At 39.4% G+C, this 19,024-nt stretch overlaps 1 protein-coding gene across 44 annotated transcripts in view; it reads left to right on the top strand.

The window, feature by feature from the left end:
* Positions 1 to 19,024, top strand: part of Lrmda (leucine rich melanocyte differentiation associated) — a 1,370,443-nt gene that overhangs the window by 406,340 nt on the left and 945,079 nt on the right. The window contains exon 2 of one of the 44 annotated variants that reach the window (XM_087185387.1): positions 14,101 to 14,656. The exons of the other annotated variants lie outside the window; for them this stretch is intronic. Within the exon in view, the coding sequence (XP_087041513.1) occupies positions 14,574 to 14,656 (83 nt within the window). The 5' untranslated portion in view covers positions 14,101 to 14,573. The remainder of the gene's footprint in view (positions 1 to 14,100; positions 14,657 to 19,024) is intronic. 44 annotated transcript variants of the gene reach the window in all.

Raw genomic sequence — 19,024 nt, 5'->3', positions numbered from 1 at the left:
CCCGTGATGACTCCAATTTTCTCGAAACACAGGCACAGTGCCTTGAATCTCCTTGTGGCACTATTTGCCTACAAACAGGAATACATACATATAACCTATGCAAATCAATAAAAACATGTCAAGACCCCTTAGATCGCACTACTCTCCTAAAATGCAATTTATCTTGCTGCAAATGAGAGTAAGGGACTAGGTAACAAATAGCGCCTGATCATTTAACTAGCACCTGTTGTCAATGCCTTTGAAAACTGCATTTTTCATTTGACATACAGTAAATTGCATTTCCATATATATCAGATGGAAAAGGGAGTTGGGGTGTACATATGCAGCCTTTATGAATTTTATGAACAGTGGGTATTTTAGAATTGTATGTTTAAAGGGGTCACGTCAAACACTGCAAATCTATTTGTTCCTTCTGCGTTGGTTTCGAACATGCCATGCTTTCTTATGGCTGAGTATTAAAGTGCAGCAACACTGAAAGTATAATTATAACATTCAAGTTAGGTGAAGGACAATTACTATAATTTTTGTATAAAATTGAATATAACTTAAATGTGTAAATGTGTAATATTATTTTTGAAAAAAAGTTTCTCGGGGGAAACTGCTTTTTATAAATTACATTTTTTTTTTTTGTCAATCCCTTTGTTGGCTTAAATTATGAGCTGTAGGGTTTTTTTAAATGTGATATTTTGTTTGCAGATGGGTGGCTGTTGCACAAATTCAACAACACTTAGGCTTATCAGCAACAATGGTTTTCACATTAGTGAGCATGGTTTGGCAATATTATTTGACATCTGGAACAAGCTGTATTATACCAGACATATCAAGTATAACTGAATGGATCATTTAACTGGCATTTGTTTCAGAAACTCCCACTCTTCAGCTTTTGCCTGGCTGTCATGATATGCAGGCAGCGAATCCCATGTTCCCCCAGCTTCCCTGCCTTTGACGGTCTCATGCTTGCTGCCCAACTTAAATTGGACATTTTGTAATGGTGGCAGCAAGGCCATGTTCTTGCTTTTCATTTTTGGAGAAAGTCATCATGCCAGGGAGTGACAGAGCTTAGAAGCTTTGTGACCATTTTTACCAGGAACCAGCCCATCAGTTGAGTCGGTGGCCTTTTGCTTCATTTCAGGTTTTTGATTGTGGGCCACCTGTGACATCTACATTTTGAGAGTGTCCATGTCACAAGGGGATGTACTTTGTTGGGTTTCTGTAACCTGGATAGAGAAGAAAAGGAAAAAGGGACCTCTTGCATTACATCTACAAATAAAAGAGGCACATAGGGTCAGTGAGAGAAGATGCTGAGAGTAGGGAGAAAGGGTAACACAGGATGTTTATGCTTAAGGTCTCTCTCAATATGTCTGGTTAATTTTCCCCAGTAATTTGTGTGTATAGTCACAGTCTTGGGGACCAGCCCTGAAGTTTCACATCACCACAGTTCCTGATTTTCTTTGCTGCTCTGCCGAAGGAATTAGCTCCTTAGGGTCTCAAAGCTGGGGCTATGTAGAGCTGTATGGGAAACTGGTATGGAAATGCTGAGGGTACTTTCCATATAAGAAGTCATGCATTTACTTCTTTCAGGAATGCTATGCTGTTGCTATTTGTTTATTGTTTTTGTTTGTTTATGTGTTTTGATTGGAAGCTTTTCTCTTTTAACTCAGGAGGCTACAAACAGACCCTACTTGGCTTACTGAATAAATTCATACCAAGCATTCAATAATTAAAGGGGGAGAGGAGCTTAAAAATTAAAGTGAATAATGAGCTTGTCTTAAAGAGCAAAAGTCAGATAATGAGGAAGGTCAGAGGCTTAACCTTGTTTTCATTGCAATTGGCACAATTGTTTTTGTTGATATAAATAACTTGGAAGTTGAGTCTCAACTTTATTATCTGTGCTCATGTCACTGAAAGGGACTGGCAAAGGTGGTTATCATGTTTGAGAAAAAGAAGCAGCCGTAACCCCCCTTTACATTCCTGCATAGCTTAGTTGAAGATAAATTCAGAATAACAGAATAGTGAAAGCAGTACACTAAATATAAAAGTAAAAACAAAAGCAACAAAACCGTAAGTCAAACAAATCCACCAAAAAAGGATAAAATACTTAGGAATAAACTTAACCAAGGAAGCAGTAGGCTTGTGCAATAAAACTACAAAACAAGAAATCAAAATAGAAATAAATGGAAAGACATACTCTACACATGAATTGGAAGACTTCATATTGTTTTAAAAAATCAATGCTACCCAAGCAATCTACAGATTGAGTATAATCCTTATCAAAATCCCAATGGCTTATTTTTTGTGGAAATAGGAAAAAAATCCTAAAATTCAAAAGGAATTTCAAGTAAACATGAAATAACTAAAATAATCTTGAAAGAGAAAAACAAAGTTGGAGGCCTCACACTTCTCGATTTCAAAATATATCTCAAAGCCCCAGTAATCAAGATGATGTGATACTGGTATAAAGGCCTGTGGAGCCAAATAGAGATCCCAGAAATAGAACTTTGTGTGTATGGTCAAGTGGTTTTTCAGTAAGAGTGCCAGGACTACACAGTGGGGAGGGGGCCATCTGCTCAGTAAGCAGTGTTGGTAGAGTTGCATATCAACACTCAAAAAAAGAACTGGACTCTTGTCTTACATCATATACAACAATTAATTCAAAATGGATTAAAGACCTGGTTAAGACTTACAACTCCTCTAAGAAAACATAGGAGCAAAGCTGTAGTGCAGTGGATTTGGCAGTGATTTTTTGGCTAAGGCACCAGAAGCACATACACTAAAAGCAAAATAGACCAATGGATCTGCATCAAACTTAGACTCTTATGTCCATCAAAGGAAACAAGAAACAAAAGAATGAAATACAACTTATGGCATGGGAGAAAATATTTGCAAATCACACACACACCATATATATGTATATATGCAATTTTTTTCCAGTTATTACTGGATTTTTTCCAGTTAAATCCAGAATATATAAGGACTTCTTACAAGCTCACAAAAAAAGATTCAGTTTTAGAAAATAGGCAAAGGACTTCAATAGACAATTCTCCAAATAAGATAGACAGATAGCCAATGGGCATATGAAAATATGTTCAACAGGTGTAATCATAAGGCAAATGAAAACCAGAGCCATGAGACACTGCCTCACACTCATTAGGATGGCCACTATTAAAAGAACAGTAAATAACGTGTTGGTGAAGATGTGGAGGAAGTGGAATCTTTGTGCACTGCTAGGGAGAATTCAAAATAGTACAGCTGCTGTGGAAAATAGTATGGATAGATGTTCCTTAAAAAATCATGAGTAGAACTACCATTTGATCCAGCAATCCAATTTCTAGGTATACTTCCAGAAGAATTCAAAGCAAGATCTTGAAGAGATATTTGTACACTTATATTCATTAGAATATTACTTACAATGTTCAGCAGGTGGAAGCAACCTACATATCCACCAGCCAATGAATAATAAAGAAAATGTGATTCTCACATATAATGAAATGATATGCAGCCTTAAAGAATGAAATCTCCTCACATGCTACCTGGATCAACCTTAACAGCATTATGCTAAATGATATAAGTTTGTCATGGAAGGATCAGTACTGCATGACTTCACTCAGATGAAGCAATTAAAATAATCAAACTCACAGAAACACAAGGTAAAATAGAATTTTTTAAGAGCTGGGGGGAAATTAGAAAGGGGTGGGGTTGTTCGTGTGAAATGGACATAGAGTTTCAGTTCTGCAAGATGAAACGTTTCTAGCAATCTCTAGCATAGCAATGTGAATTTATATACTAAAAAACTGTAATTAAGTTTACAGGATTCTTACAGGATTAAGACAGTTTAATGTCATTTTTAAAAACCATAATAAAAACAACAACAAACCAGTATAGAAATTGGTCCCTGCAAGGTAGATGTTAACCCCTGTGGATCTTGGAATCTAGTCATGAAATTTCATCTTAGCTTCTTTGTGATAGAAATGATTGTGGGCAGGTGTGGGCAGGAAAGGCTTCCTGGAGGAATGGGCCTTGGGGCTCAGTGCACCCATCCCATGTGGTCAGCTTTCTTCATTTGTGTTTCCTCCATGATACACAGCTAAGTCAGAGTGCAGGTTTTCTATGGGGTGGTAGAGTGGAGACCCACTACTTTACTGGCTGAATTAGTAGCTTTCTACCTAAGCCCAGTGTTTCTTCCACAGACCTGTAGACACCTCCATCCTGTGCTGGGCCTGTTGGTGCGGTCCTGTGTTGGGCATCCAGGCCTGATGCTGGTGTCCTGCTTTTTTGTGGCTTTTGTTTTTGTGGTACTGAGGATTGAACCCAGGGCCTTTGCAGTGAGCTGTATCCCCAGCCTTTTTTATTTTGTACTTTGAAACAGGTCACACTAAGTCACTGACTTGCTCAGGTTGGCCTCAAATTTGCAATCCTCCTGCCTCAGCGTCTCAGAGTGTTGGGATTATAGGCATGCACCACCAAGATCAGCTTCTCCATGCTGGTCAACTGCCTATTTACTGTCCAACTCTAAAGGAAAATTTTGCTCCTGAATCTTTAGGATGAGCCAAAAACATTGCAGTATTACCCACTGCAGTTGTCACCTCACAGTACCTCTGCAGTTATCATGTCTGCTCATGTTGTCCTTATTCCCTGGGAAGGAAGAGTAAAAGCATTGTGGAACAGTGGCCCACAATTCCCTTCTGCTAGAGTAACATGTGGCTCACACACCTTCTGCTTGGGAGGGGAAGGTAGCTCATTGTTCTCTCCAATCCCTTCTTGCCCTTGCTCTGCTTCTCTCTCTATCTCTGGGGTTATTCCCTCTGGGAGCATTTCCCAAGCTCCCTTGTTATCTGGCTTCCTACTGGGTTTGACCAAGAGAGGCCCTGGCAGGACAGCGGAAGGTAAGAGGAAGGGACAAGACTGGAGGTTTGTCTTCATCCCGCTCTATCTCTGGTAGGTTCTCTGGCATGGGTTGAATCTCTGCTGTGGCTTCAGCCCCTATCACAGATGGCTTGCCAGGGCTTTGCTGTAGTTGGTGACCCTCCTCTGCTGTCTCTGCAGCCTGAGAGTGGCAGTGGTGTCTTGCTCTTGCCTCTCCCTTGCTATGTGTCTTGACTGGATATCCAAGTCCCTGCGTTCAGTTCCCTCTCTAGTGAATATCTGAAGCAGTTCCTGTTTACCCTGTTTGACTCGCAGATACACTTCTTCAGGCCTTCATAAAGTCCTAAGCCATTGTGTTGCAAAAACCCTTTTACTGCAGGAAAGCAACACTGGAAACTGACGGTGTTGATTTTGGACAGCTTCCCATTTCGGGATTAGTTACAGGCGCCCGCTGTTTGCTGCGTCTATGGGCAAAGGTGAAAGGGATTCATGACAGTGTGAAGTGTGAAGGAAAACTGGTTTGTGTTTCTTGAGAGTTGCGTTACTTGTGGTCACATATAAATTGTAAAATGGGATGGAAATAAATGCTGGAGACTCAGACTTTATTTTAGATCATGAATATGATAAACATGGTGTTTTCGTATTATAGAAACTCCTATAATCCTAACTCAGCAGTGCTACTCTATCTGGTTTAATAAAGTCATATTTATTATATGATCACCTTGACAGTCGGGCATCAGGCCAGACATAAACTAGAAAGAGAGCCGAGGGTAGGCTGAAAAGAAGTCTTTAGGAATAAAAAGATGAAAAACTCATCTACAGATTACATTTATGTTATTAGTCAGTAGCCATTTTCACATGGTGTTTGTGATTTTTAGGTCATTATGAAAATTACAAATGTTGGAACCTTTTATTTTAGGAGTTCTATATTCCCTTTGGGAATATGTTGGAGCATCTCCAGCAAGCAGAAAAATCTCCTATTAACTTCAAGAGCTGGACATTCCCATTCCAACATAATGTTCAAATGTTGGTATTATTTGCCACCCTGCCCCCTTTTAGTTTCTAAGCTGCCAAGAATTCCTGGGTGGGTGAGCATCTAGTGTTTTACTGTTACCCATGTAACACCATCCATTTTCCCAGGAGGTAGACTTTGGACCAGGAGAATGACTGCTGAGTGGTATAAAAAACATCCAGTCAAACAGCAGATTTACAACATGGATTCATCTGATGCACAAGGTTCTGGGCTTTGCAGCTAAGATCCCCCAGTTTCTGCCCCCAGTGGCTAAGATCCCCCTGTTCCTTGTCACCTATTGGGGAATATAGACAATTAGGATGAAAAATGGGAAGTTTTGGACCTTAGGGAGCAGAGGAAGGGTGTCTAGATAGACTCTTAAGCTGAAATTTGAAAGATGAGAGGAATTCGCTTGGTCAGAGCTCAGATAGGAGCATCTTGGCTGGAGGAGCCAGAGCCTGCGAAAGTTTGGAGGCACAAGAGAACATGCTATCTTATGGGAAATGACACAAAAGTATTCTAAAGTTTGGTCTTTCTAGAAGTTAAATGACAGTGTGTTTTTATTGTTTCTTTTTTTATTTAAACTTTGCCTGGAAGAGGATCATTTTGATAGTAGTGGTTGTTGTTCAACATGATTGAATATGATTGGGTATTATTACTTGCTGATGGGATTTAATTTTCTCATGTTTAAATGTGATCCATTATCTTGTGTCTATCTAGAACATATTAAAATGACTTAAAAATGAGAAGCAAAGGAACTCTGGTTATTTCAGCACAAACATACTTGTTTATTCAGTTGAGAGAAGGGTGTTGGGATATTTCAACACTGTGATTGTGAGGATGCTCAGATTTCAGGGTTATAGGCTCAGACCACAAAGGTAGCTCAGCACTTATTAGTATTTTTTCCTCTCCTCCTGGCTTCTCTTTTTCTTTTTTTCCTTTCTTCTTTCCCTCCAACTTGAAACTTATCAACTTGCAATACCCCTGATAAAACTCATTTATAATGCTGACCAAATTTTCTGGCTTCAGCCAGCTGTTCAGTTTTTTTCTTCTTGTGGAAGGCCCCAAACTCTTTTCACTACTTGTTCTGAAGATAAATTAGCGACTTCTAAATAATGCAGTGAACCCTAATTCTCTTTGATTAGTAGTGAGTTAGATGATAGCGACCCATTGAAATTGGCCATCAGCATAAATAATGAGTGAATGAACTGATAAAATGCAAAGTCACTGGCCGTCATAAATCAAATGAAATCCACTTTCTCTGGAAGTCACTGAAATTAGAAGTCCATGCTCCTATTAATTATTTTGCCTTCTGAAGACGACAGTGTTATAAATCAGCCTTGAAAGGCCCTTCACTTAGAAAGCTGAAGAGTGCGGCTGCCTGCAAATTGCTTTGTGTACGCACCTAATTGTTTCTTAAGTAATCCACCTTTGTAGCACGGCTTCGGGAAATGAAGAAGAGTCCCTTTGGTTGAGGTCCGTGAATGTGACTCTAAGAAGGGCCTTGAGGAGATAACCCCTCATTCCTTATCTCAGGCCTCAGATCCCATCAGGCAGGGCCAGGTGTGTGGCAGTGGTTTTCTGTGAAGAACTCAAGGGGTTGGTGGTGGAACCCTGACTATGTCATCATCTTGTCTCTCAACGTCGGGCCAGGGCTGAGAAGCCAAATTCTTTGATTGCAATGAAAATCCAAGATTTTTAAAAACTAGAGAAAAACCAGAGATTGATAAGTTTGATGTTTCAGGTTCATTTTAAGAGTTTTTGTAATCTACATATATTAGATGTGAAATGATACATAATTTTTGCCAAAAGGTAGGTGGAAAATTATATTCATTTAGGAGCCTATTTTGCAACAGACATTTAAAAAAACAACTTTTTTCACAAAAGAGGTTAATTGCATAATAGCAAATGTTGTAAATTAGTTTCATTTAGGACAGCTACCTGTCATATTTGATATTTGGAAATTGAGACAGCCAATTTAAAAAATTATTCTCACCTGGAAAGGGTCTCTAAAATTTGGTTCCGCTTTGAGATTTGACCCTGGATTATTAGCAAATTTGGACAGAATTGTCAAGGGAATTCTCTGCTGTATGGGGGCCTTTTGTTGGCTTCTATAGGGAGATGAATGAGCAGGTTTATGGGGACAAAGACAGACATGGATAGGAATAGTTCATGGAACCTACTTCTAAGGTTAGGTTGAGGTGACTGTCCTAAATTAGCTTTAGCACTGGCTCTGGAGAGGGGTGGGGAGGGGACAGAATTTTTAAGGAAAAAGCATTCTTATTTTTCTCCTTTTCTAACCTTCTTACCATCTGTTGCAGGCCTGCTAGATTCCCTTGGTGGCCAGTATAGAAAATGTGAATCCTGGCCTTGGAAAATGGAAATTATCTCCTATGTTGTAGGAAGCACAGTCTTTACTTCTTTGTATTGTGATAGTTGAAGTGCCCTGGCCTGTTGAGTTTTCCACTAAAGAAAGTGTGTGCATGTGTGTGCGCATGCGCGTGCACGTGTGTGTGGTGAGCAGGACAATCTGTTGAGTGAATGGTGAAAATTCTCACATGTGAGTGTGCTCCGGTGTTCAGGTTAGTTATGGCTTAAAACTGTATAGCCCATTCTGAAAACTAAACTTAATGATGTATAATTGAACATTATGTCATGAAATAGAAAGGAGCAATTATTCCCTAAGATACTGAATCCTTAGTGTAAAGATGTTCTGGGTTGTGTCCTTGAAACCAGCCAAATCTGTAATTTTGCAGCAACTCCACGGCCCATTCACTGGTATAATTAATAGTGACCTCACCCCTACCCCTTTGACTCTTAGAAGTGTCCACATTTGGATGATCAGTCTATATATGATACTGGAACTGAGTTTTTGTGTTCATTGTTCCAGTTCCATGGAGATGGTGGTATATTGAAATAATCAAGCCGTTGGAAACAGACTTTACACTTGTTCCCTAGCATGTGACCTTGAGTAAGTTAATTTCTCTGGGCCTATGTTTCTTTATCCATATATTGGAAATTATTTTACATCCTGTGCAGATTTGTGCTGAAGATGAAATAAAATAATATGTAAAGGACCTACCAGTTTGCTGGGTTATATAGGTAGGTAAGGAATCAACATTTGTTCTCTAGAATATGCCAACAACCCTAGTGGGGTGGGGTGGGGGAGCAGATGCTTTGAGTGATTCTGAAGCCAGCTTCAAGTTGATACAAACAGTTCAGACAGCATCAGCGCAGTGTAACAAAGGGGGGGGGCACCTTGATGCCCTCTGGTGAGGAAAGAAGGATGTCCTCTATGAGGAAAGATCCTCTCCCCCAAGGCTGGTGGAATACCCCATAAAAAGAGATGCAAAAAGATGTCCACAGGGGAGAGAGAAGCTGAATTTGATCAAACACAGGCTTGGTTTAGCCTTTCTAGCAAAAGGAGCAGGAAGCTGGCCAGAGGTACAATTGATAGCTCTGCTACTCAAATGTAATGTGATGGAGAAGGTAATCTATTGGTGTGAAAGCCTTTAGCTCTTCATCTGTGAAATGGGGACAGAAATATTGTAGTGAAACTTAAATGAGGTCATAACTGTCAAGGAGCATCGTGAACTATAGAGTGCTGGGCATGGCTTTTTTCTTGTTTATACAGAACTGAAACATCAAATGACCCAGCGGTAGTCTGGGGGTAAAATGACCACATGAGGTGATGCCAGTCCACACCATCAGATTCACAGGTCCTTAAAAGAATGCTCCTCAGTCCTCCTGCTCTCTTCTCTAACGCTGGGGGAAGGCCCACAGTTCTGTTCTACTGGCCCAACAGGGATTGGCATTTTTAAGCAACTTGTATACTTTTATGGAGATGAGTACTGCTGTTTACATTTTTAATTAGAAAGAGAAAAGAGAATTTCTTTTTTCAGGGTTTCCAGCTCAGGTGACTCCAAGTGTGGAGAAGAAGGGACTGAGGGTGGGTGGCCGTGCATGGATGTCTGCTCTGACTCGGGATCTGTGTGATGCTTTGCTTTCTGGAAAACACAGAGCCTGGAGACCTCTGTAACCTGCCTTCTGACAGTGCCCTGGCCCCTTTGTCCCCTCATCCAACAGAGGCAGGCACCAACCGGGAATCTGTATCGCCTTGGTAAGAGGCCATATGCAGCTCAGGGCGGGCCAAGTGACACGATGGTGCATGCCCACACCTGCTTCTTCTGGTACGAGCAGAATCATTGCCTTTCCCTCCTCTGTCCCACTCCCCTTCCCACTAATGATGGTGGTACAATCTGGCAATGCAGAAGGTTCTTCGCCCAAACTTAGAATTAGGTAAGACTCTGTGTTGCATTTATTTAGCTGATACTTCACACGGAACTTAATATGAGTGGAGTAATTGCATTTGGGGGCCATGTCCTCACTGCTTGTGCCCATCTACCTACAGTCTCACTACCCTATAGAGCAGCAGCTCAGGATTAGAACTCAGCCAACGGATGCCATGGTCCTTGCTCTCCTTGTATTGCTTCTCCTCCCCTCCTCCTTTATAACTCCCATTTTTGCTTTGACCTGCTTGCTTGTTATTGGTTTTTGTTTTGTGAATAGCCAAAAAGACTGTAAACCCTTTTGTGTGTGTGTGTGTGTGTGTGTGCGTGTGTGGTATTTGGGATTGAACCCAGGGCCTTTGCACTGAGATCTATTTCTAGCCCCTTTTCATTTTTTTTTTTTTTTTGGTACTGGGGATTGAACTCAGGACCTGTGGTTTTGAGGCAGGCAGTGGCACCACTGAGCTAAAGCCCCAGCCCTTCATTTTTTATTTTGAGACAGGTTCTAGCTGAATTATTAATTGGACCATGCTGGGCTCAAATTTATAGTCCTCCTGCCTCAGCTTCCTAGAGTTCTGGGATCACCAGCATGCACCACCACATCAGGCTTGAGCCCTTCTTTGGAGGACTGTTTTGAGGGAGGTTGCTCTGCCATGTCTTTTTATTTATTGATAATTACATTTCAATTCCACAAGCACAGTGTTCTTCATACTAACATTAATTGCCAAGTCTCAGTCTTCAGCTGTCTCATCTCTCCAGTCTTTTCCACAGAGGCAATTTATTGGAGTTTGCTGCCTTTCCTTAGCTTTCTTCTGTGAGTGTATAGAATCTCCCATCACAGACATGTATATATGCATACTAAAGAATCTGTAGTACCATCTCCCTTCTGTGGCTTGGGGCTTTCCCTCTGTGGTGTCTCTTAGATATCTTCGTGTGTCAGTACATGTAGCTGTACTTACATCTTTTCACTTATGTGCAATGTTCTATACTATGGATATGCCAGAGTATATTTGGTCCTGAGCTTTCTGACAAGCATTTTAGTCATTAGCATTTGTCTTGTCATATTGGTAATGGGTGTCCTTAGTATGGGGCTTTTGCGCACATATTATACAAGTCTCTCTCGAGTGTATTCTAAGAATTAGAATTGTATAATTCTAAGATATGCACGTAGTAGTGGACACTGTAAGTTTGTCCTCCCTAGTGATTTTATCAGTAGTCCCTCTTCTAAGGATGTGTGGAAAGTAACCATTTGACCCTTTTTCCTGCATACATTTGATATCAGCACACTTTCCAAAGTTTTGGCCTCTGCTGGGTATGACATGGTATATCTCACTGTCATTTTTAATTTTCATTTCCTGTCACATTTAGAAAACATATTATTTGTTGTCAATCTCTATAAATTTTTTGTTGTGATTTGCCCTTGCACATCCTTTACCCATTTTTTTCTTACTGGATTGTGTGATTTTTACTTATTTGTATCTTTGTATATTCAGGGTGTATTCCCCCTAGTGTGTTGTATATATTGCAAATGTGTTCTTCCAATCTGTTGTCTGTCTTTTATCTTTATGGTGCCTTTTGTTACATACAGTTTTTTAACTTTGATGCTTAATATGTCTTTTCCTTTATGCTACTTGTGTCTTGTCAAAGCCCTTTGTGACCCTTGGCAATAAACATGGGATGTGATAAGAAATATGGTAAATGTTTAAATTTTAAAAAATTATTACAGTAAAAGACACATTACCATTAAAGCTCTATAAAGTACTTCCCCATCACTTTGAACAAACTTATACCATCATTGTTGCCACTTTCTGAAGCAGTTCTAGAGAGGTTTTCATGAATGTCTTTAGTTACACTGTCATGGCTGCCTCAATGTCCTGAATTGATTCAAAATGTTTACCTTTCATGATCATTTTGACTTCGAGGAAGATTTAGAAGTTGCACAGTGCTAGAACCAGTGAATAATGTGAATGAGGACACACCATAATATTTTTGTGGATTTACCTTTCTGTTGGATGACCATTGGCATCAGCATTTGTTATATTGTTATCACAACACATAGAGATGCTCATGAAGGAAGACTTCCAGAACTGCTTCAGAAAGTGACAAGAACAAGGAGGTAAGTGTGTTCAAGGCAAAGGGGAGTATTCTGAGAGGGATTAATAGCACTGTGTCTTTTACTATAAAATTTTTTTTTAAAAATTGAAACATTCACTATACATTTCGATCATCTCTTATGTTTTCCTGTTTCTTCTAAAACTTTGGTGCTCTAATTTTAACCATTTAATCAATTTAGCCATTGATTTTTTTCCCCCTTTGGTGAATGGTTTTATACATATGTTGAAACCAAAATTAGTATATTTTTTCATAAATGGATAATCAGCTGATCCAACACCATTTGTTTTAGATCATTTTGATATTTTGCAAAGCTATTTTAAATATCATATATAAAGTTTCTAAGTATACAGAAAACTGGACTGTCTTCTATTCCATGATCTATTTCTCTATTTGTTATCAGAAGTATTAAAATAGTGTCTAAGCTGTCTGAGCATTGCTTCATGAAGTTCGCAAGGAGGGTGCTGGAGGTCACCTGGGGCAGCTGCATTTCATATAACCAGCAACTGAACTGCATTCTCTAGAGCTCAAGTTCCTGAGTTCTTAGAAAGCGAGGTCATGATGACATTTGTTATTCTCCTCTCAAAGTCCCCTGTTGCTTTGTGGTCCATTTTATCACCATCATTAGGACACTTCTCACAGGTTTGAATTGAGGCATAGGGGCCACCCTGATTGGAGGATGTGGTGTCCATCAGAAGATACAGGTTCCAATTCTCATTTGACTGTGGGTTCTATGGCCACAGACAATCCACCCTCCCTGTTACATGTTAGGAAGAATTGGATTGAGTAGCCCTGGGATCCTGACTTGAGCCTGCCTCCTATTGACTGTGGGGCTTGGAACAATAGTTTTACTAAAAAGGTCTCATGTGTTTACAGGGAGGTTATCATCTATCTCTCAGAAGGGTTTTAAGAGACTTTTATCCAAGTAGTGTATAAGGTAGCATTTTGTTAACTACAAAGCATGACCAAAAATAGAACTACATACTAATAGGTACAGGCTTTGTTTTTATTTTGGTCCAATGAAGATAATAAATCTTTGTCTCACCTGTCTTGAAGAGCTGTTTCCAGCATCAGATGGGATGTGCTTTGATAAAATTGAAATGCCATACGAATTATTTATGGATGATGAATGCCAATAGGTAGCCTGGATATGGAAAATATTAACCAAGCCCACAGGGTTACTGCAGTGAAAGAGGGTAATATAAGTATGGCATCTTTAAGGGAGACTTTTTATAGTAAGATTTATGGGGGTCCTCAAGTCTTTACTCGTTTGAGTTTTAAAAAAAGGTTTAGGGCTAGTCCTTTGAGAGGGATCAGATGGTCCTTCAACCATGCAGAAGGAGAGAATAAGTGCTATGTGGAGTTTTTGTGCCAAGAGAACAAAGGTGCAGAATGAGATGGCCTGCAATTTGATTTGTGTTATTGGTGGCTATGTTCAGTTGTTTTTAATTTAAAAAATGAAACTTCGATGTATATTTGTTTATGAACTGTGAAATGCTTCTCATTCTTCCCTGGCTTTCTCTTCTTTCATATGAAACCTAAATCTAGCAACAGTCAGAACACAAGATAGTTTGGGACTTAACTAAATGAGGTCCCTAAAGGCTCATATGTTAAAAGCTTGGTCTCCAGGGAGACACTATTGGGAGGTGATGGAATGTTTAAAAGGAGGAGCTTAGAGGGAGGTCTGTAGACCATTGGGGACTTTTCTTTGGAGGGAATTATGAGACCCCTACCCCTCCTTTCTCTCTTTTGCTCCTTGACCACGATATGAATGGTTTTGTTCTGCCACACGTTCCCTGCAATAATATGTTTAATTCTCCACAGGCTCAAAAGCAGCAGAGCCATCCAGTCATGGGATACTGAAACCTCCAAAACTGTGAGCCAGAATAAACCTTTCCTCTTCATAAGTTGATTATCCCAGGCATTTGTTATGGTAACATGAAGCTAATACACTAGGTCATTAAATATTAAAAATGGAAGACTGTAGAAAGAAAAAAGATAGCTTCTTAGGCTTGTGATTATGTTGGCAACTATCTTTTTCCCTTTAGGATTATAACTTTGATGGTCCTAGGTGAAGCATACCTTCTGGTGTATATACCTCTCTATATACCATTATGTACTAACTCTGGCCTTGGGCAGTGGGACATGAGCAGGTGTAAAATACAAGAAGACTTTGTGTTTGTACAGTACAGCTGATCTTCTTTCCATATTTGGTCTTAGAATCCACTTTTCAGGTAATGAAGCTATAACTAGCCGTGGAGAAAGACATCACAGACCCTAGCCATTCCATCTCCAACATGACCCCTGAATTAGGATTGATGCTGTCTTGGACATTCCAGTCCCTGCTACCATCTAGGAACAAACACACAAAAGACTTCAAGTAAGACTTGTAGAAGGACCACCCTTCCTGGCCTCTGTTAGCCCACAGAATTATAGGCACATAAGATAGTTATTGTTTAAATTCACTAAACTTGTTACTATAGCAATAGATAGTCAAAATACTGAGTTGAGATGTGCACACACACACACATGTGCACGCACACATGCATACACACACAGAACTCAGATTAATGCATGAAGATTAATTGGTTTTTCACATTTGAGAAATTGGTGTTTTGGCACTTGGGTTCAGACTATATCAGGAGACTTCTTATTTATCCCTCTGGTTCATTTCACCCTTGAGATGAGGGATTGTTTTGGGGATGTGTCCATTTCATTAAGGAGCGGGTAGTGAAAGAGCAAAGAAGAATTTGATCCTTTCCAGTTGGGCCAGTTCCCTGCCCATCAGGCCTTCTAGGCCCAGAAACACCAATGGGAGAAGGTGGCCAGGTAATGATGTTTGCTTCTGCAGCTTGTGTCCAGAGGGGGACCTGGAAAAATATATAAATCCATCATTTTAAGCCATTAGGCAATGTGTTGGTCAGTAAGGAAGACTCTCTTCTCGTTAATTCAGGGGAGATTTACTTGCGTCGCCCTCATTAGTATTTATGGGATTTATCCACATCAATCGCTACTGCATTAACAGGGAAAGAACTAAACCTCCCAGGGTTTGTTGGCATTAATAAAATGAGCTGGAAGTTCCAGAAATCACCATGATCAGAAGTCTTCCAAACCTAGGCCTGAAATTGATCCTTTTCAATGTACCCTAAGGATGTTTACCTGTTTGCTTCCTTTCCAGAGGTATTTGCATATTAGCATGGTATCTATCGTCTTCTGTGCAGATGTGGAGGGGAGTCTGTTTTATACTGTGAGATGATGTAGGGGAACCCAGTGGAGTGACAATACCATTGTCAAGACAAAGAATCTAAGTCAAAAAAGGGTTAAGTTTCATATAATTCTTTTTGTTTGGTCCTGGCTTAAAAAAAAAAAAAAAACTAACCCTGCATGTAAATATATTTTTTATGTATTCTGAACATAAAGATAGCTCTGTCCTACCATATTGATTTATTAGATTCTCTGACATTTTAGTTGTGGTCGTTATGTTATATTTATGAGATGAATGTTGGATTCCCTCATTATGTTATCCTCATTTATTTTACATACTTTTATGGCTGGTTGTGCATCGCTTTACAGTTAAAGCTTTATTGCAGCTGTTAGCAGGAGGGGGAGGGGAAGGCAAGTAGTTATTGATCGGAATTTACATGTTTACTGTTGCAATCATGATTTATTTAATCTGTTTGCACATATAAATATAAGCCCACTCTCTGGAATAAAAAAATATATGCCGTATCTATATTTTAGATAGTGGAACATTCACTGCTACCCTCAAAACCATTGGAGTAATGAATTTGGGCATGGTCTAGTGTTTTGTAGATTAGCACTCTCTGGATAGACAGGTGGTGAAGAATGTGGACTCTGAAGCCCCAGTGCCAGTTTCAGATCTCAGCTGTGTTGCTTGTTGCCATGTAGTCGAGATGTTTACCTCTCTGTGCTTCACCTTCTGCACCTGTAAAATGAGGATGATATTAGCTCTCACCTCATATGGCTGTTGTGAAAATTAAAACAACTGATAAAAATCTTTGTGCTAGGCACAGACATATCATTTATTAGTTGCCGCTTTCTGGAACTCCAATGGGTATGTGGTGAGCCAGGTATGTTGGGAAGGTGCAGTTACTTTCAGAGAGGAACCTTGAGTTTAGTTTGGTTTCCTATTGCTGGACACAGTACCTGACACCCACAGCTTAAAGGCGGATAGGTTCAATTTAGCGCATATTTTAGGGGGATTCAATCCATGGTCTACTGGCTCCAATGAAGAAACATCATGTTGAAAGAACATGGCAGAGCAAAGCTGCTTAGTTCATGGCAGCTGGGAAGCAGAGCAGGGGAACACTGAGTGAAGGGAGAGGGTGAGAGACCAGACATAGATCCCAAGGCCACACTTCCACGACCCACCCAGTCGCACTCAGAACCATGTTATACTAATCTGATAGGCATTTCATGATCACACATCATGATTAATGGTCATTTGGAATCTGCAGGACAAGGGCATCTAAAAGGCTCTGGAGTATGCTGTAGCCAAGAAATAGAAGGATTCATTGACATCTGAAAGTTAATCCTGAAAATAGACTTTTCCTATATACTATCTGTTTAAATGTTTTCATTTCATGTCTGCCATTAGCTAGCTTCTAAGGATTAACTTCACTTAGCATCAGTCTTCTTATCTGTGATTTGGGTTTGATATTATCTATCTGCAGTATGATATATTAGTGACATAGACAGTGGATTAGAAGTGAAAGACATTTTCTGGCCCCAAGTCGGCTGCTGAATAGCCTTATGACTTTGGCAAAAGACTTGACTCTTAACAAGACAAAGTCTCTACCTACTTTTAAGGTTCTGTTCAGAACCAGCTGAGATAATGTTTGTACTGTCACTTTAGATGTTCTGAAGCATTACAATAAATGATAGGGAACTACTAACAATAGTTGCAAAGAAGAGATGAATAATAGATGTGAAAGGCTCTGAAGGAAGCAGGATGTGCTTCATAAACAGAGGAGCAGGGCCGTTTCTGCTCTATGACTTTCTGATGATTTGGATGCGAATCCTAACCCTTTCCAAGGGATGGAGGCCTAAAGAAACCCCAAACCCCTTGATTCTTGGTCCCAAGGGATTTTCTCCACTTATTCAGTTAAGGAGCTACTATTTAGCCATATCCTTAGGAAAAATAATCTCTGCCCTTGTAATTGCCTCATTGTTTGTCTGTGGTATAAAGCTGTGTATTTTACCTCCATGGTTTAATGCAAACCATGCATTCTGCCCTGGTACCAGCAAGTCAGCATTTGCATTTTTATACTTTACAGTTTGGCAGTGATTCTTCATAATAATTTACTTTTATCCTCTTGCCTCAGATTTTTGAAAAATAGTCTATCTAGCAAAAACAGTTTTATCCTTTCTAAATGTTCACTTTTGTTTTGCGGCTTTTTAGCAGAGCTAATGCTTTTTAATCAAATTTCTAGGCCACTCATAATTAGGTTTAGAATTATGAATTATGTACAGCTCACCATTATATCACACTTGCCTATGATAGGTGAGTGAATTAGAGATCATCACAGAACTTCCGGAGCCTTTCAGGATGATTTATGACATTTAAAAAAAAAAATGTCCAATTTTTCCTCCATTGCTCAACACATTTCTAAGAAAATATGCCTAGGATATTTTACTCCCTTCTTTTTCCCTCTCCCTGAAAATGTTGTTGTTTGTCATTTTTTCTCCCCAAATCATTTGGCCTCTGAAAAATTTACATGACTAAGAATAAAAGATAAATAAAAATCAATCTCAAAAATATTACGTTGAGTGAATTGAATCCTGCACAAAAGAGGACTCACTATATGATTCTTTGTATGTGACCTAGTAGCATCAATCTAGGGTGACAGAAATCAGAATAATAGTTTCTCCTAGAGAGAGCATACAGTAACCATGGGATAGTAAAAATTAGAAATATTCTAGATCTTGACTGAGCTGGTTTCATGAGTGTGCACCTTTGTCAAAACTTATCAAATAGTACACTTAAAACCCATGCATTTCACTATGCAAATATACCTCAATAAATGTATGAACAAGTGAATCATGACTCACCTGTTCTTTACCTGTCATTCAGACGGTACCTTAATGGTGATTAAAAGCTATGGAAATATTGAGGGGTTGTGATTTTTTTCCTTATATTTCTTTAGCCAGAATATAAAGAAAAAGATATTCCTGGTCCTCTAAGTCACTGGAGGTTTGGATAAAGCTTGTTTGTCAGCTCTGTGAGCCAGGGAAATTCAAGTGGGTATCTGCTGTCTGGGTTAGCTTTTATGGGACGTCATTACTCATTCTAAAAATGTTCCCTTTTCCTGCTATTTGACTTACATGGAGGAATAATTTCTTAGCTAATTTTTTTCAGTACGTACTTCTGAAATACAAATTCACTTTTACTAATGAATCATTATCATGTACTACCATCAAAGGTTATTCACTGAAAGCTCAAGAAAAAAGCAATGAAAACTAATTTTGATTGTTAATGGAAATGTATTTTTAGTCTTAAAGAGCTTCCCTCAGCAATAATTATAGTTATGCCTCTTGGGTGTTTTTGGACTTTTAAATTTACGTCTAGTAGCTCTTTTTCATTTAGCAGTTAATCTTTTAACAGAGCTCTGCAAATTTGTTCTTTAGTGTTAGGAAGGGATTGATAAGAGATTTTATTTCTTCTCTTCCACTATTCAGTGTTTATGCCCTTGGTCATGGTGCCTGCATGGGCCTAGGGTGTGCACCT

The sequence above is a fragment of the Heterocephalus glaber genome, unplaced genomic scaffold (genome assembly GCF_053883595.1).
Source record: "Heterocephalus glaber isolate CG9 unplaced genomic scaffold, H.glaber_assembly_v1.0 deba00001497, whole genome shotgun sequence".
In the NCBI taxonomy this organism is placed as follows: domain Eukaryota; kingdom Metazoa; phylum Chordata; class Mammalia; order Rodentia; family Bathyergidae; genus Heterocephalus; species Heterocephalus glaber.
The sequence above is the reverse complement of the archived record's forward strand: the minus strand, read 5'-3'. Positions and strand labels throughout refer to the sequence as shown.